The sequence below is a fragment of the Equus quagga genome, chromosome 1 (genome assembly GCF_021613505.1).
Source record: "Equus quagga isolate Etosha38 chromosome 1, UCLA_HA_Equagga_1.0, whole genome shotgun sequence".
Classification (NCBI taxonomy): domain Eukaryota; kingdom Metazoa; phylum Chordata; class Mammalia; order Perissodactyla; family Equidae; genus Equus; species Equus quagga.
The window spans coordinates 17,025,200-17,050,314 of record NC_060267.1 but is presented as its reverse complement, the minus strand read 5'-3'; the positions used below and the strand labels follow the sequence as shown (position 1 = coordinate 17,050,314).

Here is a 25,115-nt window from a genome sequence, read left to right as displayed (position 1 = left end):
GTTGGCTTATTGGAACCAGGATACAAATAAGGTCCGCACGTTCACATTCAAGCCTGACCTTTCAAAAGCCTTGGCTAATGGTGTTTTACAGGGGTTCTGTTTTCTTTGGCAAGACAAAGAAAGTGGACGCACATTTATTCAGTGAATTTAGGCTGTGATTAACCAATATAAATTAAGGAAACAAACAACAAGTTGATTTTTCAACCTGAATTTTTCAGATGATTGAGCTTGTTCTTCGTATTTGCTTCTATAGTCCAGAGTCAAGGACTCAATCCTCCCTCCCTCCCTCCAGATTCTCTGCATTCTCTGCTGTGTCAGGTGTCTGCACGGTACTAAGCATTGTAATTAACTGGTCCCTGTTCTCTGGATATTACAGACCTGTGGGGAAGCCAACATGAAAAATTATTCATATATATGTATATTATTTATGTGTATATGAATAATTTATTATTATATGTAAATAATGAAACATTTATATTATAGCATATTAACTTTTCATTATTATATGTATATAATATATATATGTATATAGATAGATAATTTTTAATGCATATGAATATATATGAAGTTTTATGAGAAAATATATGATCATGTGATAAAGAAAGAGTTCAGAAAAATAAATATTCATTCATCAAAATTTATTGGATACTTACCACATACTGGACATTGTGTTAGGTGGTAGATGGATAGTGATAAATATAAGACACAGTACCCACCGTCCTGGAACTTATGGAAGGGCAGGCTGCTTGCAATGGTAAGCTACTGTGTTGGACTCTGGGAGAACATAAAGATGAAAATATGTGGCTCCTGCTGTCAGGGAATTCATGATCTAAAAGATAAGCTAGGTAAACAAATAATAAATAAGTCTATAATAAAAGCAAGTATTTTCCATGTAAAAGTTATTTCTGAGAAAGGAGAGTATTTACAACTAAGATGGTGGTGAAACTGACATGCTCTGGAAAATGGACTCAAAGCACCTATGGTGATGAGGAAGAAGTCACTGATGATAGAGATGCATTTGAAGATTTTGAATAACATTCTTTTATAAAATGTAAGAGAGAGATTAATATTTCTAAGTTAATTTATTATTTTACCTATATGTAATTTTTCTGTGTCATCTGTATACATATTGCAGTGTGTATCACTAAAAGGTGAAGATTCTTAAGAAAACAAGCACCATACCACCTCAAGAGAAAGTAGCAATTTCTGTAATATCATAAGAGATCTAGTCAATATTCGTATTTCTAATCGTCTCATATGTCATAACTTTTAAGAAGTAACTGAAAAAGTGATTTCAGTTAGTTAGTTTGGATCATGACTCAGATAAAGTCTACACATTGTGATTGGTTTGTTGTTTCTTTTAACTCTTGGTTTCACCTTGCTCTTTCCCTGTCTCCGTTTCTGTCTTTCTCTTCCTGCAGTTGTTTCTTTTTAAAAACGGGGCTGGGGAGAGAGTTTGTTCTATAGTTTCCCACAATCTGGGTTCTGCGGATTGTGTTCCTGTGGTGGTATTTTTAATGGGACGCTGTTTCACTGTATTTTCAGTAAATTGGTGTTTGGATTTAAAGACTTGATCAGATTCGGGGACAATTTTTTGGTAAGATTACCTCATGGGTGGTGATACGGTCTCCCATTAGGAGGCATGTAATGCCTGGTTGTCTCTCTTTTTGTGATGTTAGTGGCCGTTGAAAATCAATGCAATCCATTAGGGAGGCAAAAGGGCAGTGTTCTAATTCTAACATTCCTCAATCATTTATTCTCTTCTATAATAAGAAACTTCTCTCATCGCTATGGTACCTCTCTATGGTACAGTTTATATAGGAAAACCAGGATAAATTTTTACCAGTTGTCAAAGTCATGAGTAGGGGTATTAGCATTATCCTCCAATGGGGGCCAATTAGTTAATTTTTAAAGTGACCTTGTGAACTCGTGGATTTTAACATATTTGACATATTCAATCCATTGCAGTTATCACTCTTATTGATGCTAAATTGTCCTATTTTTGGCAAGGGACCTCTGTAAGTTGGCCCGAGTCCTTTTGACATAACCCTCGTTGTCTGAGTGCCTTTTAGTAGAAGATGGTATTTTAAGAGACTACAATCTAGATGCTAATGATCCTCATGGCTCCTGGCCGATCATTTTTTCTAGGCCTTTTGAGTGGACAGAGCTGGAAAATAGAAATTTATAACTTTAAAACATTTAAAGATAAAAATGCTTCATATATTCTTGTTGATACTTCCAATTCAAATTTTGGACTCCATGGTTTTTCCCTAACTTCTGTCTTACAACTGTACCCCCTTTCACCCCTGCTGAGGATCCCAGTTCTCAGTCACCTGGGGAGTTACAGAGTAAGTTCACAGAATTCGTTTGTTTTATCTCGCAATACACAACTGTCTCAGAATGGTGACACTGGCACTACAACCAACAATACGATAAATAAAAAGTAGTTTAAGATCTTTTAAAATTCTTTTCTCCTTAGGGTACATGCCAGTAAGGCCATTCTGTCAGTTTGTTATGTTTTAATGTTACTTGGAATAATTTCTCTTGGAATAGTTATGCCATCAATTTGGCATTTGCTTTCATTTTGTTTTTGATTTCTGGGAATTACTTTTAAAAGTTTAATTTTGTTTTAAAGTTATGTAAAATATTTACAAAATAAGGGATATTCAAAGAAGGCTCGCTTCTGCCCTTGTCTCTTTTACCTATCTCCCTCCTTCCTCTAGAGGTAACTGTTTAAAAAAGGCTTTTATGGGTTGTTCTTCCTTTGTGCGTTTTTACATATAAACAGATGCATATACTCCAACACCCTTTCTTAGATAAAAGTTAGGAAATTATACAGTTTTCTCCATCTTGCTTTTCAAATTTAATATTATATCTTGGAGATTATTCCGTGTTAGTAATAATATGTAATTAAAATATGTCTATAAAACTAAAATCGTAAATAAAATGCTGTAAGTAGCCATTTGACTACTTCGTCTACTTCCCTTAAAGTTTGTTTATTCAAGTTGGCCTCAAGAAACTTTTTTTGAATCTTCTCCTTGGGACAATGGATTGCCTTATGTTTAGAGTTGCCTTATTTGGGGGTATAGATGATAACTAAAAAATAGTAAAATTAGAACAGTAAGCTGGCAATTTGAGCAGGATCTAGGGGGTGGTGAGGATTTGAGTGCTGGAGAGTTGGGGAAGGGGCGTGTGAGATGACTGTGCAGGGTGACCAAAGGCACGGAGGTGGGAAAGTGCCTGGCGCCTGTGGGATCAGCGAGCCTGGCTGGAGCTGCGGGGCTGGTCAGGGAAATAGACTGGCAGGGAAAGCAGCTAAGATTTTTTTGAAATAGTTCACTGTCTTGGTAAGGTAAGTGCCATTGTCCTCATTCTTTTAACAAGATTTATTGCGCACCTACTCTGTGAAAAGTCTGTGCAGGGTGCTGGGGAAACAGTGGTGAGCAAGGCGGATATGGTCCCTGCCTTAAGGAGCAGAGATGTTGCATTACTAAGGGGAAGTACAGTGTGCTGTGAGGGTGTGTCAGCGGGAGGGCCCAGCTTAGGTCAGAAGAGGGGCAGGCAGGGAAGGCTTCCGAGAAGGGCAATTAGGCCGAGGTCTGTGGGCTGATGAGTAAGATGGCTGCTGTGGTGCAGGTGAGGGTGGCAGGGAGAGGGTGATAGTTCTAGGCAGAGGGAGCAGCACTCAGGGAAGAAAGTGAGTGTGGTTCTAGAACTGAAAAAATGTCCAGTGTGCCGGAAAGGAGTGGGAAGTGTGGGATAGAGTGGATGGGAGATGAGAGTGAATTCGAGAGAAATTGCAAAGGAGGTCTTGATGAGAAAAGGGGACTGTTTCCCTGAAGGCATTTAATAGACACTCAATATGTGTGGAATGGATGAATAAATAAGCTTGGGATTTCAAAGGTGGACTAAGAACTGACGGTGCCGTGGGCTGAAGGAAGTAAATGAGTGCAGGTTGCTAGTTTGGGAAGGAAGATTTGTTTGGTTGTAGACACGTGGATCTTGAGATACGGCATCCCAGTGGGTTGTCGAATACGGAGCCCCACAGTTTCAGGCTGTTGACATTGTAAAACTCAGTGTGAGGTAGAGCGCTCTTCCTGGGGAATTACGGTTCGAGGAAGAAGAAGAGCCTTAGGAGGAGACAGAGGAGATCTGGTCAGAGCAGCAGGATGGAGAACTTCAAGGACAGAGTGGTACACAGCCTCAAATGCTGCAGAGACGTCAAGGAGACCAGTTTATACCAAATAAGACAATGTGGTTGACACCACTTACAAGATGCCAACATGGTTGACAGATGTACAGGTGGAGAGGGGAGGCGGGAGATCCGCAGTCACAAGACCTGGGCTCGGTCCTGGCTCTGCCTCTTACCACATTTGTGACCTGGGGCAATAATTACTTAATGTTCTCTGAGTCTCAGGCTGCACATTTATAAAATGAGAAAGAAAATGGCTGCCATGTTTGTGTCTCAAAGTTATTGTGAGGTTCAAATTAAAAATATATGTAAACCATTGTGTCTTCTCGCTCAAGTGTTACATAAAGGGTCTGGCGTACACACAGTACTTAAATGAGTGCTTGAATGAATGTGTGGGTCTTACTATGACTACTTATTTCTGTTTCGACAGAGACCAGATGAAGAAGCTGTGGTGGATCAGGGGGGGACCAGCACAATCCTCAACATTCACTATGAGAAAGAAGAGTTGGAAGGTAGGAAGCTCTGCTCTGCGTAATGCGGGAAATTAGCGAGAGGCAGCCTGGCGAGGGGAGACAGCTTTGCCATCAGGAGACCTGGGTTTGAGTCCTAACTCTTTCTCACTAGCTGTCAGACCTTGGGGGAAAATCACTTCATTTCCTTTAGCATCAATTTCCTCGTCTGTTAAGTAAAAGTAGAGATGATAATAGCTGTTTTACTATTAGGATCTAATAGACAGCATGTGAGACAATGCACTGAGCACTGTAAAGTCTAATACAAATATTAATAAACAACCTATTCCTTGAGAATGTGAAGTGCTCAGATCAGTTTAGTGTTTCTTGACGATTGCCTAGAAATATAGATATGTACAAAATTTTTAAAGAAAATAAAATACAAATAGTTCTAAAAATTCATTTTTTATCCCATCCTGTTTTTACCCCATTTCTATTGTTTGCTCTTCCCATTGTAACTATATCCATTTCTGCCCTGGCGTTTTCATCTAAATAAGAAAAGGGAAAACATGTACACACCTATAGCATGTTCTTTAAGAGTTCATAGCACAGAGTTGTATAAAAACCCAACTGAAGTGGAAGGGAAGGAAGAGGCATTTTAATTGGCTTGCTCTGTCTAGTTTACCTTAGTAAAGCTCCTCTTCCTTTCTCTCCTCCCCCACCTCAGCTCCCCACATGACCATAGTGTGGTGTCCTTCTGCTTTCCCTTCTCCCACGGGGCCTAGTTTCCTGATAAGTGGTGACGCTCTGTTTGATTAAAGAAAGGCTCGTGTGCACCATGGCTTTAATGAGAACCCACATGTGGTTCAAAAGCCTTGGTGAAATCTCGGCAGCCTCTCCCACAATGTTGAAGGCGATGATGCAGCAATTTTCTAATGACTGAGACAGCGTGTGAAATGTTCCCTCCGTACTGCTTGTTCCTGTGACGTCTTTTTCATCAAAGTTGTGCAATCCCCAGAGAAAACTTGTCCTTTGGATGGAGAAAGTGAAAGCTGTGGAGGCTGACTCAGCCTCTGGATCTGTTACCGTGAGAACTTAGGTGGGTGGCTCTGTGGAGGTCAGTGCAGTTCAGGTATATCAAGGTTAAGGTTTCCAAGTTATTTTGACCAGATGGAAGAAAAGCCAGCGTGGGTTTCAGCAATTGGGAGAAAGCGGAAGAAGGAAAGGGTGTGGAGGCAAGAGGCTAACATTTGTTGAATGCCCCTTGTGTGTAGGCATTTGGCTAGGCATTGCTACAAGTTGTCTTTTTTATCTTCACAGCAACCCAGGCAGGTAGGTATCGTCTCTATTGTACGTGGTGGGAAACTGCTCAGGGTCATCTAGCCTAATGGCAGGTGAGACTGAGATGGAATTCTGCTCTTTCTACTCTGCCACACTGCCCAGCACTGGCCACCCAACCTCAACGTCTTGCTGCATCATATAAACATTTTTATGTATTGCCCCATCTTTCCTTCTACCCTGATCATCCTATTGCCCGTCCACCCTCTCCTTGTAACCTGGGGGCACTGTTGCTCTCAGTGTGGTGGTCTGGGCCCACTAGATGTTTGCCCTCAGCAAGGAGGTAACCGTTTGTGAACCCTTTTGTCTACTGGAAATAGAATAATAAACCTGGGCAAACTCTCTTGGATCCTGAGGACTGGGTTCCATCGGCAGAGGTCAGCTGAGTGATTGGCAGGAGGAGCGTCTCAAGAGGACATCATCTATTCCTTATACATTCCCCATTTTGCTGTAAAAGAAAGCCATCTATGATGATGGCGTTGCTAGGGGATAGTACGTTGGGAAATGGCCCTTTATACATAGACGTTTTTGAAACCTAGCATCTTATGAATCTTATTTCTATTAGCACTTTTTAAGAAAAGCACTATAGGCAAATGGAGGACAAATGGTGCCCACTCCTCAGACCTGATGCAGTTCTAGAGTAGCTCTGGAGAGGAGAAGAAGGCGTTGGGGTTTGCCATAGGATGGGCCATGCTGTGGGCTCACCCTGACTCACTCCGAGGGCAGCCCTGGGGCTCAGTGAGGCTGCTCTCGGGGAGGTGTTGTCTCTTGAAGACGTGGAATAAAATCAGTCCCACTTTGATGGAAGACAAGTGAATTGTGTTCTAATTCAATGTGTATGCCGTGATACAAAGATCTGTGGCTGCAGATAAATCTCTGGGTCTTCCTTCTCCTTTATTCCATACCCTCTGCTCCCCATGACACGAAGCAGTCCCCCTCCTATTTTCAGAACTACTTCTGAGATTTAGTCTGCAGTCGTTGTTGGAGACTTTGGTAGATGTGAGTCTTTTTGCATAAGTTCATTCCATCAGTAGGAGAAGGTGCATTAAACCATGACGTTGCTTTTTTTATGTATGGGAAGAGTCAAAAGCAAACGTTAGAAGAGATTTCCAAAGATAAACTCACGCAGAGCAATAGTGCATGCTGTGCTTCAGTGGCCTCTCCTAGTTCCAGAGGAACACAGGGCAGTTGCTTTAGTTAGAGGAGTGGCTTTTCCCGTTTTTTTCTGGCAGATCATTATTCCTGATTAACTACTAAACCTGTGAGTCCTAGAGTAAGTATAGTGCCTTCTAATAAGTTTTTAATAGAGGTAGGAGCCATTTGGTCATATTTATAGGTTAAAAAAAAAGGCTTGCACCTGTTCCACATGTTAGATTCCCCCCGTGGTTATTGACTTTGAGTCATCCTGTAGCCCAGGGGAGCGGAACACCCTTTTGTCTGTGCTGATGAGTTCTGTGTGCCTGCTCGGGAAGCAGCATGTATGGAATGCCCTGTAAGTTGGTGTATCTTCATCACCAGTCAGTCTCTATCTGTGATGGGTGGGTCACACCGTGATTCTGTCCTGCTCCACGAGATTCAGTCCCCGTTCTCTAATGATTGCTTTCTGTATATGTATACCTACTTATTTTTAAAAATATACACTAATGTTACATCTTTCCCATAAATTTTACCAAATGAATACTTGTCTTTGCACACAGATAGCCCCCAAAGAGTAGTTTTGGTAATGACTGGAAAGAAGAATAGAGAATGAGACGGAAAGGAGGTGGCATTTGGGTGAGTTGGTAGGTCGATGAGGAGAAGGAAGACTGTGGGTGGGAAAATAGTTGAATGGCCAGCAGTGACCACAGGGGTAGTTCCGTGAAGTTACTGGACTGCAGAATCTGGGTAGATGGACTGGGTTTTATTGGTGCTATATTCGTTTCCTAGTGTCCATTTGTTTGTCCTCTTCTCTGCTGATTTCACTCAGAAAATCTAAGTCCCTGTTTCTGAGTCCCCGGCCTAGAAACTGATGCCTAATTTTCTGACAGCCGCTTGGTCCTTCTTAGCTCCGCCCCCCGCTGGGGCTTGTTTTCATTTCTGCCTTTCTCTCTGGTGTTTTCAAAAGGCACGCGCTGTGGTTGGCTAATGTTTGTGAGAATTGATTGGACCAAAAAAACTTCCTAGAGAAGGCAGAGCTTTCCTTCTCTAAGATTTCAGCGTTACCTTACTTCCCACAGAGCCATCAAAGGCATCTGATAACAGATGGAGATGCAGTAGGACTCCACAGGGCTGGGAGGTGATGCTCATTAGCCTGGTAAAGAGGAGAAGCTGGGGGAGGAAAGCGGCAGGCTGAAATGCAGGAATTTCACATGAGAGGGCCAACTCTTCTCAGTAAAGTATGAGGTGAGGTCACTGCTTAGAGAGAGGAACCGTGGATAAGGCTGTGGATTTGAAGACAGTGGCTAAAGACTGGAACAGCTTCTGTGGTGGAAGATGTGGGGGGCCTGAGACCTAGGGTGCTGAGCAGCAGTAACTGGGCAGAAATGGGAGAAGACCAAGGCTCTGTGTATCCTTGATGCTACTGATTCTGGGCTCCAGCCTTGGCGGAGGAGGTGAGACAGGTCTGGAAGTGGTGAACAGAACAAGATAAGGTTTATAGAAGGAATGAGGGAGTAGGAAAGGAGGAACTGGAGAATAATGCTTCTGGGTCATTTATTTTCTCCTGTTCCCTCTTTTTGTACAGAAGTTAATATCTCTCCCTATAACCCCAGCCTCGTGCTCCTCACGATTTGTAATTAGTCTCTCATTTGTATTCTAGATTGCGTATTCTACAATGCAGAAAAAAAAATAATGGAAACTGATCCTAGAATGTATTGGCTGCTAAAATTTATTCAAGGAATTGTGTTACACATTTTACATACATTATCTTATTTACTGCTCAAACTTCTGAGTTTAAATAATAAGCTTTTAGTATCCTTTTAAAAAATTTTCTCTGGGAAAGATTCACCCTGAGCTACTATCTGTTGCCAATCTTCCTCTCTCTCTTTTTTTCCCTCCCCAAAGCCCCAGTACATAGCTGTATATTCTAGTTGTAGGTCCTTCTACTTCTGTGTGAGCCACTGCCACAGCATGGCTACTGACGGATGAGTGGTGTGGTTCCGTGCCCGGGAACTGAACCTGGGCCGCCAAAGCAGAGCCTGCTGAACTTTAACCACTGGACCATCAGGGCTGGCTCTGATATTCTTTTTTAAAGACAGAGGTAGATTAGATATTAGATAACTTGTTCCAGGTCACACAGCTAGTGAATGATGAAGTCAAGTTTTGGCTGCAGGCAGGTTGACGAGCACTTACCCACTTTCCTAAGCTGCCTCCCTGCCAAGACCGGCTGCAGGTGTCACCTAGTGACTCTATTGCTTTTTTTCAATCGCTCAGTCAAATTGTTGTAATAACAAGTAGCATCTGTACTGGCCTTGTTGTTAGTGCTGTGGGGGAAGTTGCAACTCCTAGCAACCCTGTGGACAGCAGAGCGGAACCCTGCCTGGTCTTTTTGCACCATCCTCTCACCTTGCAGTGCTGTATCAGACAACGCTCTGCTGCTGTTCACAGGGTTTTCATGGCCAACCTTTTCAGAAGTGGGTGGTCAGGTCCTTTTTCCTAGTCTTAAATCTCTACTGACACCTGTCCACCACAGGTGACCCTGTTGGTATTTGAAATGCCTGCGGCATAGCTTTAATCACCACAAAGCCAAAACACACAGCCACCACAGTATGACAACTGACAGTTCCCTGACTGGGGAAACAACCCAGGCCGTGGCAATGAGAGCCCCGAATCTTAACCACTAGACCATCAGGGCTTTGCAAATCATGTTCTTGCACATTATTTCCTTTGATGTTAACACTCCTGTGAGGTTTGCTGCTACGTGCAGGACGAAGGAGACCTTCAACTGCAAGATCTCTGCATCTTTAGTCCTGGAAGCCTTTGAAGTTTGGTCATTCCAGAGTTGTGACCAGGCCAAAGAAGTGTAATTTTTTTTCCTCTCTTAAATACTAGACTCCTTTTACTAAAGGAGTTCTCTCTACAGGCCTTCTGCTTCTTTTCAGGTCACAGAACTCTGTACGTGGGTGTTCGGATGCCGCTGGGCCGGCAGAGCCATCGGCACCACCGAGCCCATGGCCAGAAGCACCGGAGACGAGGGCGGGGCAAAGGAGCCAGCCAGGGGGAGGAAGGCCCAGAGGCCCTGGCCCACGGTAACACCCTCGGGAGAGAGGGGGCGTGTGGGGAGGGGGGTGCTCGGTGAGGCTGAGGGAAGGTGTGATGAACATCAAGCAGGGGGTCTTGGTTCTACAGCCTTCTGTAGAGTTTTCAGAGCTTGCATCCAAGAAGAAATGCCTCTAAGAATCAGAGTATCTTCCTGAAAACTTAACAGTTCAGGCCCCCCAAATCAATACCATAGTAGGTGAAATCATTTGCTGGAGAATTAGCCATTTCTTTTGATCAAATTTGTCAGATTTCCGGTTTCTTGTCTGTTTTCTTCAAGTGGTCTTAGTTGATAATTTTTTCCTCCTGTGAAACTGCTTCTACAGAATAGCTTTTGTGTGTGTGTGTGAAAATAAGGACTCTTTTCGATCTGTGTTCAGGATTGTCTTCTATATGTTCTTGAAGTTGTAAGGCCCCCGGATGTGCTACGTAGGCAGGATGCTATTTCTGTTCTAAGGTGAGGCTGGGAGCAGACCTTTCTCTGTGGTTCACTTTCCAGACACACCGTCTCAGCGTGTTCAGTTCATTCTCGGCACCGAGGAAGATGAAGAGCATGTGCCTCACGAGCTGTTCACAGAGCTGGATGAGATCTGCGTGAAAGAGGGAGAGGATGCCGAGTGGAAGGAGACAGCCAGGTAAGGCCTAAAACAACCGGGGTCAGAGCAGTCCCTGGGCTATCTTGATATTATAGGTCTGGCTTAGAAGATGCCTGGTGAGGCCTCCTTGGTTTGGACCTAGCCCAGCAGAGATAGCATAGGTCCACACTTTTGCTGAACATGAACCATAGAGTCATTTGGGTTTTAATTCACTGGAAGTTCCAGAGTTTTTTGGATGTCCATGGGACAGTCCAACCTCATGAGAGCCTTGGGGTTATAACTAGCCTAACAGCAGGCTTCCTGGAGTAGTTGTAGCGTGACATGCTTGTCTGAGGCTCAGACCCCAGAAGAGCCTGCAGATTAACCAGGGCTGTGTCTAGTAACTGACACAGTGAGTGTTATGGAGATGCAAAGCCAGCAGGCCTGGGCCTTGAGGAAGAAGGCAAGGAGGGTAACCAGCCAAGCGTGGTACCAGCTCTCACTAGAACAGTTCTTCCTGGATACCTGCTGTATCCGTGGACATTTGCTGTGGGTAGAGAGGATAAATGAGCCAATTGACCTGATACCAAGTGAAAAGGCAATTAGTCCTGTCGTTGTGTCTTTGCAGACTTCTAAAGGTCACACAGGTAGGCTTTTAAAGAAAAGGAAAGTTTGACTTTATTAATGTGATTTGTCAGCATATCCAAATGATATAAATTAGATCTGTTTTTTTAACTGCATAGGTAATGCATTCTCATTATACAAAATTAGAAAACAAAGATAAGCAAAAAGAAAAGATGAAAATTACATGTAATCCTACTACCCCAGGGTAATGAGGAATATAGCATTTGGCGTCTCATACATGTGCACGTTTGTATTTTTTAGATAAAGCTGGAATCAAACTATATTCAATTTTGCATTGTTTTATAACCTGCTTTTTTCACTTACCAATGTACCCTGAACATATAGATTAAATTACAGTGTTTGATATGTTTATTCAGATACCTTTCTTTGTGGCCTACATTAAAAATTCTGTCTTGAAAATTCCTCATTTTTTATCTTTGGCATCTAGTTGTTTGTCATGCTTTCAGGTGGCTGAAGTTTGAAGAAGATGTTGAGGACGGAGGAGAACGCTGGAGCAAGCCTTATGTGGCGACCCTTTCATTGCACAGTCTCTTTGAGTTACGGAGCTGCCTTATTAATGGAACGGTCCTTCTGGACATGCGTGCAAATAGCATAGAAGAAATTTCAGGTAAGGTTAGGTGAGGGAAAACAGGAACATTTGGTAAATTAAGAAGTGTGGCGTAAAGGAAAAAATAAAATGACTGTGTGTCCTTAGGCAAGTCACTTAACCTTCCCGACCTCAAAGTTCTTAGCTGTGGGATGGATTTCAAACTGAGAAACTGCTCTATTTCACAGGCTTATTATGGGATTCAAGTAAGACGGTGTTTAGTCTTCTATTTGCCTGTTGATTCAGCAAACATTTATTTTGTATCTCTTTATGATTGATAATGTGCTAATCACAGAGGAATAAAGATAGGATGCTCAAGGAGCTCACTTTCTGAGGGGAAGCAGCCATGGAACAATTAAAATAAGTGCAACAACAGAGATATGTTTTGGTAATAATTCGAGAAAAGGGAAGCTGGGAGTTGTGCAGAGGAAAAGGGAGTTAAAGACTTTTAAAATATGGCAGCTAGGGAAGACATGTAAGAAATTGAGCCAGAGTACCCCACGTCTTCAGAAAGCTGTGGAGGGCAGGTGTCTGATGGAGTCTCCTGGTGTCACTAAGTGCTAAGTTACTATGTTTGGGGAATGGAGTTTGAGAAACACCTGGGTGCAGGTGAGGCTTTTTCCCTCAGGTTGGCTCTATTTGGCTGGACAGGTTAGATAAAGATTTCTCCAAACTTTTCTCCATTTCAAGTATCCAAGTAATTCTGCCTCTCTGGGATCACATGGGGGTCCAGGGAAGGGTGAGCACTGATGGGATCCTGTGTCCCTCCCACGGCTCTGGGGGAAAGTTATTCCTTGCTGCTTCTAGCTTCCAGCTTCTAGTGGCTCTGGGTGTTGCTGAGCCGATGACTGCATGACTCCAGTCTGCCTCTGTCTTCACGTGGACTTCTCACTGGTGTGTCTCTTAGAAAGATATTTGCCAGTATCATCCAGGATGATCTCATCTCGAGATCCTTAACTTAATTACATCTGCGAAGACCGTTTTCACAAATAAGATCGCATTCTCAGGTTCTGAGGGTTTAGTACATAGGCGTATCTTTTTAGGGGACACTATTCAACCCACTACAAAAACCAAGTGAGGAGAGAGTTTCAATTTATCAGTGATAAATGCTACAGAGAGGTCAGGTTAAGTAAGGACTAGAAACATCCATCAGATTTAGCAACTGGAAGGCTATTGATGATTTTATCAAAGCAGTTTCATGGAGGTAGCCAAATTGCAGGGGGCTGAGGAATTCTGCTTTTGAGAAGCGATAGGAGACACAGAGAGGAGAAGGTGGATAAAAGGGACCTGGGGTGGACATTCTTCTTTTTTTTCCCAAGATGAAGAATTCTAAAGCATATTTATAATATGCGGGCAAGGAACCAACCAATATAAAGGATAAAGATAGAGAAACATAGCTCTTTGGATTGAGTATTTGGAAGAGATTTTCTTGATTTCTTGCTTCTAGCACTCGCATCGTCATGGATGGAGCTGGATTGAGAATGGGTTGAAGTTTTTGGGAGGCCTGAGGAGAAGCGTGTTGGATTGCAGTAAAATCGCCACAGTTCTTCACACTGGGCGCCTGAAGCAATAAGGGGAGGGAGCTGTCTCACGGGTTTACTGTGAATCAGCACTTTATACATGTTATCTCAGTTTTCCATAGCAACCTTCTAAGGTGGGTGATAATATTAGCTCTGTAGTACAGTTGAGGAAACTGAGATACTGAGAAGTGATGTAACTTGCCCAAGATCACAGAGCTAGAAAGTGGTAGAAGTGGGGTAGAGTGTGGGCCTTGAGCTCCAGAAGCCACACTGTCAGCTGCTGTGCTCACCGCCTCTCAGGAGCAGCTCTGCTGGGCTGACAAGCTGAATGTTGATGCTTGGTGGGAATTGTCTGGGGGCTTAGTTAACTGAGTTATTCCTGTAGGTTCCACTTCAGATAGCCATTTGGAGTCTCCAGTTAGAGTTCCTCCTGAAGTCACAGCAATGTTAAAACCTTGGAGGAAGGGAACGTAGAGGAACTTTGGCAGATGACAGAACAAAAATGGGTAATTTTTTGGGCTTTTGGGTCAGTCTTGGGTTTGAGTCCCATCTTGCAGCTTACTAGACATGAGACCTTGGGGAATTTTTTAATGTTTGGGCCTCAGTTTCTCCTGATCTGTAAAAATTGTTCTAATACTACCTACTTCTCAGAGTTTCTGTAAGGATTAGATTAGATAATCTACGTAAAGCTCATGGTATAGTTCCTAGCACATATTAAGTGCTCACTAGTTTCTATTTCTAATAATAATGATTTCTTCCATGAATAAAGTATAACTTGCCACAGCTGCTATCATCTAAGAGCTCTTTCAGGCGCTGAAGTGGAAATTGTACGGCAATGACCCTGGTGGAACTGCTTCCCTTACTCCTTGCCACTCACCCCTCACCCCACCTGACACCGGCCTGTTTCACTGACCATCAGTTTGAGTGTTCATGTTAGCGCCTACTTTCCAGACCTGATCCTGGACCAGCAAGAACTGTCCAGTGACCTGAATGACAGCATTAGGGTTAAAGTACGGGAAGCCCTTCTCAAAAAGCATCATCATCAGAATGAAAAGAAGAGAAATAACCTCATTCCCATTGTTCGCTCCTTTGCTGAGGCTGGCAAGAAGCAGTCTGATCCACATTCCATGGATAAGAATGGTAAGATTATTAGGGGTGACTGTTTTCTCTTTTTATTGGTAAGATGGTTAGGAACTAGTTGGAGATGCTAAGTTACTAGAGGGGAGGGGCTGCATTTGTCTAATGTGCTCCCATCCACCCTTAGACTCCATCCTGTCTACTGATTGGCAAGACAGGTGACTGGGACTGGTGAGCACTTGTCTCTTGTGGCCCAGGGATGCTTGCCTCAGATAGATGGCAGTGGACCCAAGGGGAGAGGTTTGTGCCCCAGAGCGGCCTCAGAACTGATGTGGCTTATGGAAGATATCCACATTGGGGATAATCTGGGGCCAGGGAAGGTTAACTGGAGCTTTTTAGGAGTAAACGTTTCAGATTAGGGAGGCAAAATACAGAAGTGTAGGCTCTTGAGTTAGACTTCTAGGCTTGAGATTCTGGCTTCACCACTTGCAAAGTGTGTGACCTTGGGTAACCTCCTAAACTTCTTTAAGTCTCACTTTCTCCTCTGTAAAATAAAGATAATCACAGGATCTACTCTATAAGTTTATTGTGAGGCTTCAATAAATTAATCTGGGTAAAGCCTTAGCCAGGTGCGTGGTGGGTGGTAAACCCTCAGTGAATTTCGGCTGCTGATTGCCTTCCTTTCCTGTGGCCAGGCACGGCCTCATCTGCCTTGGGCTCCTTTCCCCACATTTACTGAATCACAGTGTGCAGGGGATATGCCGGGACTCTGTATTTGGAAAGTTCTCCATGAAAGACTCTGATAAGCACTCCTGGTTAAAGATCACCACCTTAATGGAGGAAGAAAAGAGGGTCACAGCGTGTTTGGGAGACGGTGCCGGGGTAGTAAGGGCTCTGCCCTCTCTCCCACCAGCTAGTAGAGAAGGAGCGGGTACCTGTGGCTCCTGGCTTCGTAGTCATCTCAGCCTCTGCTCCGCGTGGCTTTGCAGGAGACAGCTGTAGCCCACCGATGATGGATGGCATGTGTCAGAAGGGGGCAAGGGCAGGGACTCAGAAAATTCTGCTTTCTCCAAATAGGTCAAACAGTGTCTCCTCAGTCTGTCCCAGCTACAAATCTTGAAGTAAAAAATGGAGTGAATTGTGAACACAGCCCCGTGGATTTAAGCAAGGTGAGCAGAGCCGTGGGGAGTTGGCTCAGAGGCCTCAGAGTGTGTCTAGTGGAACTCAGAGTCCAACTGCGGGAAGCTGGGCAAACTTTGGTATTTCAACACCTTTCTCCAAGACCAGAGCCCCTTCTGCAGAAAAGGAGGCCCATCAGCTCTTGTCTCTCCCTTCTCCTCCAGCCTGGATGGGGCTGACTCGTCCATTTCTTCCACCAGGTGCAGCATGCTGAACCTGAGACTAGGCACTGATAATCCTCCCTGACACAGACCTCCTGATTTTTCAGAATTATTTTTTGGTACCTGCTCTCCAGCAGCTCCTTCTTACCTCCAAGGGTTTTTCCAAAACAGTGTTTTTGCTACTGTCTCCTAAAACTACTTTGTGGTTGACACTCTTGGTCCGTGCCTTTGGTAGCCAGGCCGTCCACAGTAGCAGGGCCCCCTGCAGCTTCCGGTTCAGGTCTGACCCCCCTGCCTCCTGCCTCTCCCAGCTCTGGTCTGTCCTTGACACTGTCTTTCTACAGCACAGACAGTGTCTTGTCGCTTCTCTGCTCATAAGGCTCCCTGTTTTATTTAGAAAACTTGAAACTCCTGACAAAGCGTTCAAGTATTTTAAAATGGAAAACGTTTGACCCAGAGCTTCGCACACATTATTCTTTGAGAATGTGTGGTATAATGGAATTCAGATCAGAGCACCTGGATTTAAATTCTCTCTCCCAAAAGCTCTGTTGTCCTGGGCAAGTCGCCTTCACCTCTCTGGGTCTCAGTTGCTTCATTTTTTAAAATAAGGAATGGGGTTAATAAGACCTGTCTTATCCACCTTACAGCGTTATTGTAAGGATCAAATGAAACAGCGAGAAAGCATTTGTTAAATCATAAAATGACATGTGACGGTAAGATAGGAGGAGGGTGATTGACGTTTGAGGTGACAGCTGCCGAATTGTCAGAGGCTCTTTTGGACTTTCAGGTGGACCTTCATTTCATGAAAAAAATCCCCACTGGGGCCGAGGCCTCGAACGTCCTGGTTGGGGAGGTGGATTCTCTGGACCACCCCATCGTTGCCTTTGTGAGGCTGTCTCCAGCTGTTCTTCTCTCAGGCCTGACAGAAGTGCCCATCCCAACAAGGTAAAGACAAAGATGGCAAAACTCAGCACATTCTGTCTAAGTACAGACTTACATGAGCTCTGGTGGAGGAAACCAGCTAATGCCAGAATTTAGGATTAATTCATCTGGGGAATGATGTTTAAAATTCAGCAGCAACCTCAGAAAACTGGGGTGTATTTGATTAACCTCTGTGCGGAAGAATTCTAAGCCTTTTAAGGCTGTGACTGCACAGTTCCTACAGCCTTGGAAACGGAGAGATGGAGAGCATGCAGAGGGGCTAGCAAGGGCCCACCCCTTGTTACAATGAGAAGCTAAGTCTTGCTCTCCCAGCTCCGCAGAGCTTATCCCAGGGAAACGTCTCTGAGCAAAGGCATTGAGGTCTCTTTCCACAGTTCTGGCAGGATTTGTATTGTTTGCAAATATGTCTGCATTTGTTCAAAAAGATATTCGTGCTCTCTGATGGTGTGACTCAGGTGATTCAGAGCCCCGTTAATTACAGAGTCTTCTCGAGTCCAGGACACCGTCTAGGCTCCTCTACAGGGCTGGAGCATTTCAACTTCCTTAACCCTCTCCTCTCCCCGTCATTTTCTTGTTAGAGCAATGAATGAGGTTCAGATACCCTTGAATTTGCACTACAATGCCTTGTTTTGAAAAAGCCTTCTTTCTATAGCCAGGAATTGTGTCTATGGAAACCCTGAGAATTATAGCCACATATCGAATGGAGTTGTACAGATAGCTTCCACTGCCCACAGTGGAGCTGTTAGGTCAAGGCAACTGATAGCGCTCCATCATTAGTCTGCCTCCTTTTATTGAAGGTACTGGGATGATCTCTGTTTGACAGGAGAGAGAAATGTTCTGCTGTTCAGAGATGAGTAAAATGCCACTTCTTTAAGTTTGCTTACATAATTTCATCCTCTGTGTATGTTGCCAGATTTTTGTTTATCCTTCTGGGTCCAGTAGGGAAAGGTCAGCAGTACCATGAGATTGGCAGATCCATGGCCACCATCATGACAGATGAGGTACGCACCACTTCCGTTTTTCATTCATTCATCTCATAAATATTTATTGAGTATTTTCTCCATGTCAGGCACTATGCCAGTTGTTGTGGATAAAAGCGTTAAAATTGCAGTGTCTGCTGGGAAGCAGTTCGGGCCACTTCTCTGAATTCCTATTGTGGGAGGACCAAGCTCTCTGGGAGATTTTTCTTCCTGTGTCGTCTCTCCCTTTTTGAATAATCAAGGATATAGACAAATCTTTTTTCTGGGAAAACTATTATTGCCAAGTAGGATACCTAGAGAGAAAGATATTAAGGCTGACTTACCTTTCTAGAGAGGATGGTTAATTAGATGCATCTAAGCTGTTTACATAAAGAAACCTCACTCCCATTCCACATAAATGAGACCAGTTTGTATAAGGATCAGGAGTATGAGCTGGGGCACTGTAATGTGAGTGTACCAAGGCAACCAGACATTTTGGTTGCCCTGGTGCTGAGCCCCCAGTGCCTACCCTGGTGAGGACTGCGTGCTCATGGAGTTGCAAAGCAGGGTTTTGAAGACATATGTCTTAGCAGGCAGCAGGAGATGGAGGCTGTGCTTCATCAGCTCTCTTTGAGAGGCTTGTTTCATGGAAGACCTTAGAATTCCATCCAGTTTTTCCAACCATTATGATCAGGAAAAATTTCCATGCATCTTGCCTTTTGTTCTATTTTTTGAGGAAGTAACAGAATTATACAACTTTAGAGTCATGCCTTACCTTTTCTTATACTAATAGACATGTACTTAGTTCTCTTTGATCCATCTCATCTTCAGGTCCATTTTTATCCTTTTATCCTTGCACTTCTCTAAGTGCTAAAGTTTTCCAAGTTTCAGATCCCCGTGACAGAGATAAAAATCAAGAGGTCGTATCCATCTTTCACCATATCCATTGGTGATTGTTTTAACTAAAGTTATTTTCAACTCTCCTGAGGGTTTTTTCTTTTCTGTAGATTTTTCATGATGTGGCATATAAGGCAAAAGAACGAGATGATCTCCTGGCGGGGATTGACGAGTTTCTAGACCAGGTGACCGTGCTCCCTCCAGGGGAGTGGGACCCCTCCATTAGAATCGAGCCACCCAAAAACGTCCCTTCCCAGGTAATGTATGCACATTGGCCAGTGGTGGCTTAGTGCCAATTACCGAATACCCACCATGGACAAAGCAAAGACCATGTGGGTGTATGCTAAATAAATCAAGACAGGGCCCTGTTTCAGGGGGCCTGGAGTGTCAGACAGTAATGAAAAATGAATATGCAGGAACAGTCAGGATTACTCTGGGATGAATTTAAAGGCAACTTTTGAAGGATTGATGTGGAATGGGAGAGGAGAGGGGAGGATATTTCTTGGGAGAATATCATGAACGAAGAAGACTTTCAATGGAAAGAACAAGTTGTAGAGAGAGAACAAATAAAGTCCCCCCTCCTTTTTGACAAGTAAGAGACCGGGAAGGATCTCCAACCGTGCGCCAGACACCTGGCGAGGTGCTTTACGTATGTTCATTCAACCTTCCCAGCAACATCCCCAAATAGGTATTGTTATCCTTACTTGTACAAATGAGCGATAAAGCTGTCTCCAAGGCTTTAAGGGAAAGTAAGTTACACAGAGGCAGATTTGAAACTAGAACTTAGGTCGTATCTGATGCCAAAGCCTCCACTTTTCTGTTTCTGGGCAAGGCAGTTAGGAGTCAGGTACTAGTGGAGAGGAGGAGAAATTGTATGTTGCTGCTTTCAGGAAAGTCAATAAACTGCCCCAAATCAGTAAATGCGTTTGAACGCTGCAAACACTTGGGTATTTTTTGGCTCCTTTTGAATTATCTCATCACCACTCACCCCATTAGCAGGAAGGACAGAATAGATGTCTGACTTTACTAATTTTGTGGTCCTCTGTTAAAAGGAGAAAAGGAAAATGCCTGGAGTCCCAAATGGAAATGTTTGCCACATAGACCCAGAACCACATGGGGGCCACAGCGGGCCAGAACTGCAGCGCACCGGGCGGTAAGCTCTGGGGTGTTTCCCAGCCGATAATGCTCACTGCGCTGAAGTTGTGTGAAGGAGTGAGTCATGCTCTTTGCTTTCAGCCTTCTTCTCTGTAGTATTTTTATTGACTGGGAATGAGTTTTCAAATGGAACCACTGTCTATCAGTATTACGAATCTATCAAATATTATATTCATTTGTTCAAGTTTCTCAAACCACCTGCCGTGTTCTGTCTCACTTCCAATCCTTCCCACACATTGTTCCCTCTGACTTGAACACTTGTCCCCTTCCTCATCTCCTGGCTAACTGCTATTTAACCTTTGTCTCAGCTTAGGTGTCATTTCCTTTGGAAAGCCTTCCAGGACTCTCTAGATGAGGTTAGGTATGCCTGCCTACTCTGTGGTGTCACAGCTTCGAGCTCTGTCCCCACCCACCCACCACACTCCCCGTAGCTCCCCTCACAGCCCTCATCCTACTTTATTATTATTGCTTGATTTGTTGTCTTTCCTGCTAGAACATTTGCTCCATGAGGGCAGGGACCCTATTATATTCCTAGCACCCAGCACATTGCCCTGAACAGAGTAGGCACTCAGTATCTGATGAAGGAATGAATGAATGAATGAGTGCTTTTAGAATGATGCCCATTCTGTAGCATGAATGGACTGGGTATAGATAAATATTGAGTGATTATTTTAAGGTAAGAAACTCCCTTAGGGTAGGAAAATAGGTAGTATTTTAGGTGTGTGTGTGTCTCAGAAAAGGCAGTCTATTCTTCTAGGCCAAGATTTTAAGGACAGAGGTCCAGGGAGGAGCTTCTCTATGTAGGCGAGGGAAGCAGGTCTCCAGACCAGGAGGTATTTTTGCTAGGTAGGAAGGTGGTAAAAGAGGGTGATATTTTGGGTTGGAGTGACATCCAGAGATGTCCCCTAGATCGTGGGAGAGGCCTGAGCCTGGGGCTCTGGCTCTGTGCATTGCACTTGTGTCTAAGAAGGACCTGCTGGCGGAGACTCTCGGGACAGGACTCAATCATGGAAGGAAGCTTTGAACACCCTCTGCTCCCTTGCTTTCACCTTATTTTTTTCTCCTTGCTTGAAGTTGCTTTCCTTATGTTTTTAACCTCAGTACTCTCTACCCAATGGAAACTCAGGGGGTTTTTGAATTGTGGAGAGTAATTTATTTTTCTACTCTTGGAAATTCAGGGAGAAGCCGGGAGAGGAGGCTGAGGAACAGGAGAGAAGGCACTTGACTAGCAGTGTCCCGGTAGGGGGTTGTTTCCTGGGCAGAGGAAGGTATTTTGGGGGGAAAGATAACTGGGCTCTGGGAAGGGATTACTAGAGTCAGGGAGGGGCCTTTGATGGAAGGGGCCACTGAAATGAGGCAGCTGCCTCCAAGAGTAAGTTTAACATTTTCTTAAAGTTAGAAGAAGTCTGAATTGCTGGGGTGGCCTGGTATTGAGAGGCAGTAAAGGGAAGCCCCTGTCCTTAGAACAGGTTCCAAGATTGAGACTGTCCTAGAGGAGGTAGTGTTTTTTAGGGGAGGGTCTTAGGTGTGAATTCCATAGTATTTCAGAGTTATGATTTATCTTTTGAATATAAGGGACATCTACACCCCAGGACTTAGAGTTTGAAAGTAGTGGAAATGGGGGCAACAGGGTTTCCTCCAAACGGATATCCATGCAGAGGTGAGATTTCAGGCTTCTTTTGGTGACACAGAGAGAATAACCTAGAGTCCCAGGCCTTTTGAGGGTTCACTTACAATCAGTTCCACATGGGGATTTGGGAGACCATTAGATTGGATCTCAACACTTATAGAATCTCAGAAATGGTGCCTGGCATCCCAAAAGAAAATCCCATACAGCCGGGGTCGTCACATGCTTAATCACAAACCCTTTTACTCGCAGAACCAACTGCCTCCACTCACAAATTCAAATAGGGATTGAGGCTGTTCTCCCATGATGCTGTGTCAGGAACTTGCGGAGTTGATGAAGCTGGAAGGAAGTGTTCTCTGGGCTCAGAGCTTAGGTCTGCTTGGTGTGGGAGGTGCTTCCTCTTCCCGAGCTCCTGAAGTTTTCCTCAGAGCCCTCGGTAAAAGACCTCAAGACACATGGCCTTCCTCCTGTGGTAGCCTTTGAGGCCCGGTGACCTAATGCCTGCAGGGCTTATAGTTCTGGGCCACCTCTGGCCCCTTTCCCAATCTCAGATTATGTAGGGAGTGAACACGAGCCTTCCCCTGCAGGTGGACAGCCTAGAACTTTCCTGCTATATCAAATCATTACATTGTACACCTTAAACTTACACAATATGTCAACTATATCCTCAATAAAGCTAGGGAACAAAAGGAAAAAAATGGTTAAGAAGATTTAAGAAAATACATTAGCCTGGGTTTTAGAATTCTTCATACCATTAGTTGTGTTTCTTGGAGGTGGAAAACCTGCTTTATGAATATGGTATCGTACAACCTGGGGCAAAACTTGGAGACCTAGGAGGTGTTGTCCTCGTTGGGTGAAGCGGTATTTCAGGATGGGCTAGTGTGGACTCTGGAAGGTGAGGAAGGAGGCCAAGTTGAAAATGGTACTCTGAGTTTGGGGTATCTGACCTGCCAAGCCAGGGCTAAGACCGTGTCGGGGACCTCCCTGGTGTTGACGCAGGCAGTGATGCTGACCCGTCTCATGGTAATGAAGGGGACAGTCTGACCGCAGCGTTCCTAGGCCAGGAGCTTCGCGGCAGGAAGGGTACTCTGGAGAGTGGGTTTCCAAGGGAGATTTATGTACCTTATGGGGGATGCCACTTTGGGGAAGGGTTAATGAGAAAAAGAATCAGGAGCTGCTATCTCGATGATCCCCCCACACTTCAAACAGGTTTCTTCCAAAGCACACCTGACAAATGGATGGCGGGCCTGTCCCTAAAGCCCTCCAGAGAAGGGCTCCCTAAGTCAGTGCTCCAGAGCCTAGTGACCCTCCACACGGGTAAGTCCTTTCTTGCCTCAAGCTTAAATTCATATCCCTGTGTGCCTCCTGCCCTCAAAAAACTTGAACATCGAGAGGGTAGTGTTGAGAGGGGAAGGAGGTCTCAACCGTGGAGAGAAGCATCGTGCCTGATTCCTGGCTGCTAAATGGGCAGTTATGGTCTGATTTTATGCATGAGTGAGCGGGGAGGCCGACTCCATAAACAGTATTCAGAAATTATTTTATTAATTTATAGTTAAACCATCAAGAAGAGCATCAGATCTTTTCTTATCTGTCTGCCAGGCAGACAGATGTCCTTGCTTTCTGTGACTTCTCTTAAATCCATTTTACATAAATCTTTGTCTGTTACCCACAGACAGTCCTCCCCGAAGGCGTCTCCTGTGTCCAGGGGCCAACTGATGAGAGCAGCATCTCAGGTTGCCTCAGTGGGGTGAGGCTCATTATTGCAGAGGAGATTCTTCTCCCGGAACAATACCCTTCAGAGGAAGGTCACTGGTGATTAAGAAGTGATATTCACATGGTACTAGGATGCTGTGTTGGCTAAGGACCCAGAAACGCTTGAATCTTGCCCCAGAGTAATCACAGCTGCCTATAAGGTCCTCGAGAGGCTATTTACGCAGAGGAGAAAGCAAGACAAAGTGATCCTTTATTACAGACTGGAGCCTTAGACCCAAACCCTGGGGTGGGACTCTCATGCTCTAGGTTAGACCCTGTCGATATAGCTCCTTACCCAAGCTAGGTTTGCCAGAGAGGCTAAAACCAAAGCAGGTCACAAGGCTGGCTTTGCCTCTCTCCCCGAAGCCCAGACAGATTGTGATGTTACTGCTCTACACAGAGGAAGGATGAATCCCAACTACACCTGCCCAAACCAGAGAAAAGAGCAAGTGGGCAAGATGGAACAGTGTCTGCCCTGTGTCCACCTGCACACCCATTGGCCCTGCTAGATGAGAGAAAGCATTCGAGTGGAGAAAGAGAGCTGGCTGGGCCTTCCCCCTGGCATACAGGTACCAGCCTCGTGGTACTTTTCCAGGCTCCTAGGCAGCAAGAAAGAAAGAGCTGGCCAGGCCTCCTTTCATGAGAGAATAGCTTTGTTTTTGCTTTTTTAGCTTTTTATTATAGAAAATTTCAAACATATGAAAAAGAAGAGAGAATAGTTTAATGAACCCCTATGTGCCCATCAGTAGTTGTCAACACTTGGCCAATCTTGTTTCATCCATTTCTCTCCACTTACTTGTTTTATTTTTATGTTTTCTAGATTATCTTTATATCAAATCACTGGTATCATATCATTTTACCTGTAGCTACTTCAGTATGTATCTCTGTTTGATAAGGACATTTTAACAGACAACTCTCATGCCATTATGAAATTTAACAAGATTAACAATAATTCCTTAAATTGTCTAGTGCTCAGTCCATATTCAACTTTTTGTTCTTGTTTTAGCAACATCTTTTTAGAGTTCGTTTGTTTGGCACAGGATCCAGTCAAAGTTTGCAGTTTGTGTTCCCATTCTAGAACAGCCCTCCTTTTTTCTGTCATTGATTTGCAGAAGAAACCGGGCAATTTGTCCTGTAGAACGCCGAGTGGCTCTTTTTGTTACTCACTTACCAACTTTCACCCTGGTGCAGTAACTCCACTCTTAGAAAAAGTGACCTAGTCTGAGGACGCGCCTCCTCCTTGGTGTGGGATAGCTTGCTCTTGATCTGTCTTATCCTTGGGAAGTGGAGAGGGTTGCTGAAGTCCTGCCACCAGGCCCTGCTGGTTCTGCCTCCTGATTAGTCCTGAATCCATCCACCTCTCCCATCCCATCCACTACCTGCAGTCTTGCCCCATGTTCCAGTTATTACACCCCTGCCAGAGTGATCCTTCCAGAACGTATGTTTAATGACGTCGCTCTCCTGTTTACAATCTTTCAGTGACTTGGGATGCCATTAGGATAAAGTTCTAGTTCCTTACAACAGTTTACAAGGCCCTTCATGATGAGGCTTCTCCACTTTCTCCAGCCTCGTCAGTTGGTATTTGCCCCTCACACTGTCTTATCCAGCCATATCTCTTTCAGCATCTTGGGACTGCCATGCCTTCTCACCCCTGGGTGTCACCCCCTCTGCCTTATCTGGCTAATTCCTGGTCCATTCTCCGAGTGCCTGCTGAAATGTCCCTCCCTGTTCTGTGCTGCTGAGACACCCTCACAATACTGCCCATCTCTTGCACTAGACTGTTGGTCCTGGAGAGAAGGGCTGTGTTGTCTTGCTCACTGCTGCA

At 44.4% G+C, this 25,115-nt stretch overlaps 1 protein-coding gene across 6 annotated transcripts in view; it reads left to right on the top strand.

Moving 5' to 3' along the window:
• Positions 1–25,115, top strand: part of SLC4A8 (solute carrier family 4 member 8) — an 85,708-nt gene that overhangs the window by 28,914 nt on the left and 31,679 nt on the right. For 4 of the 6 annotated variants that reach the window (XM_046659006.1, XM_046658997.1, XM_046658963.1 and 1 more), the window contains 10 exons: positions 4,623–4,704; positions 10,059–10,205; positions 10,715–10,850; positions 11,882–12,042; positions 14,493–14,681; positions 15,696–15,787; positions 16,746–16,903; positions 17,814–17,901; positions 18,867–19,013; positions 19,809–19,909. In XM_046659006.1, coding sequence (XP_046514962.1) covers positions 10,088–10,205; positions 10,715–10,850; positions 11,882–12,042; positions 14,493–14,681; positions 15,696–15,787; positions 16,746–16,903; positions 17,814–17,901; positions 18,867–19,013; positions 19,809–19,909 — 1,190 coding nt within the window. In that variant the 5' untranslated portion in view covers positions 4,623–4,704; positions 10,059–10,087. Of the gene's footprint in view, positions 1–4,622; positions 4,705–10,039; positions 10,206–10,714; positions 10,851–11,881; positions 12,043–14,492; positions 14,682–15,695; positions 15,788–16,745; positions 16,904–17,813; positions 17,902–18,866; positions 19,014–19,808; positions 19,910–25,115 lie in introns of all 6 variants that reach the window. The other 2 variants (XM_046658979.1, XM_046658970.1) reach the window with 1 other exon arrangement.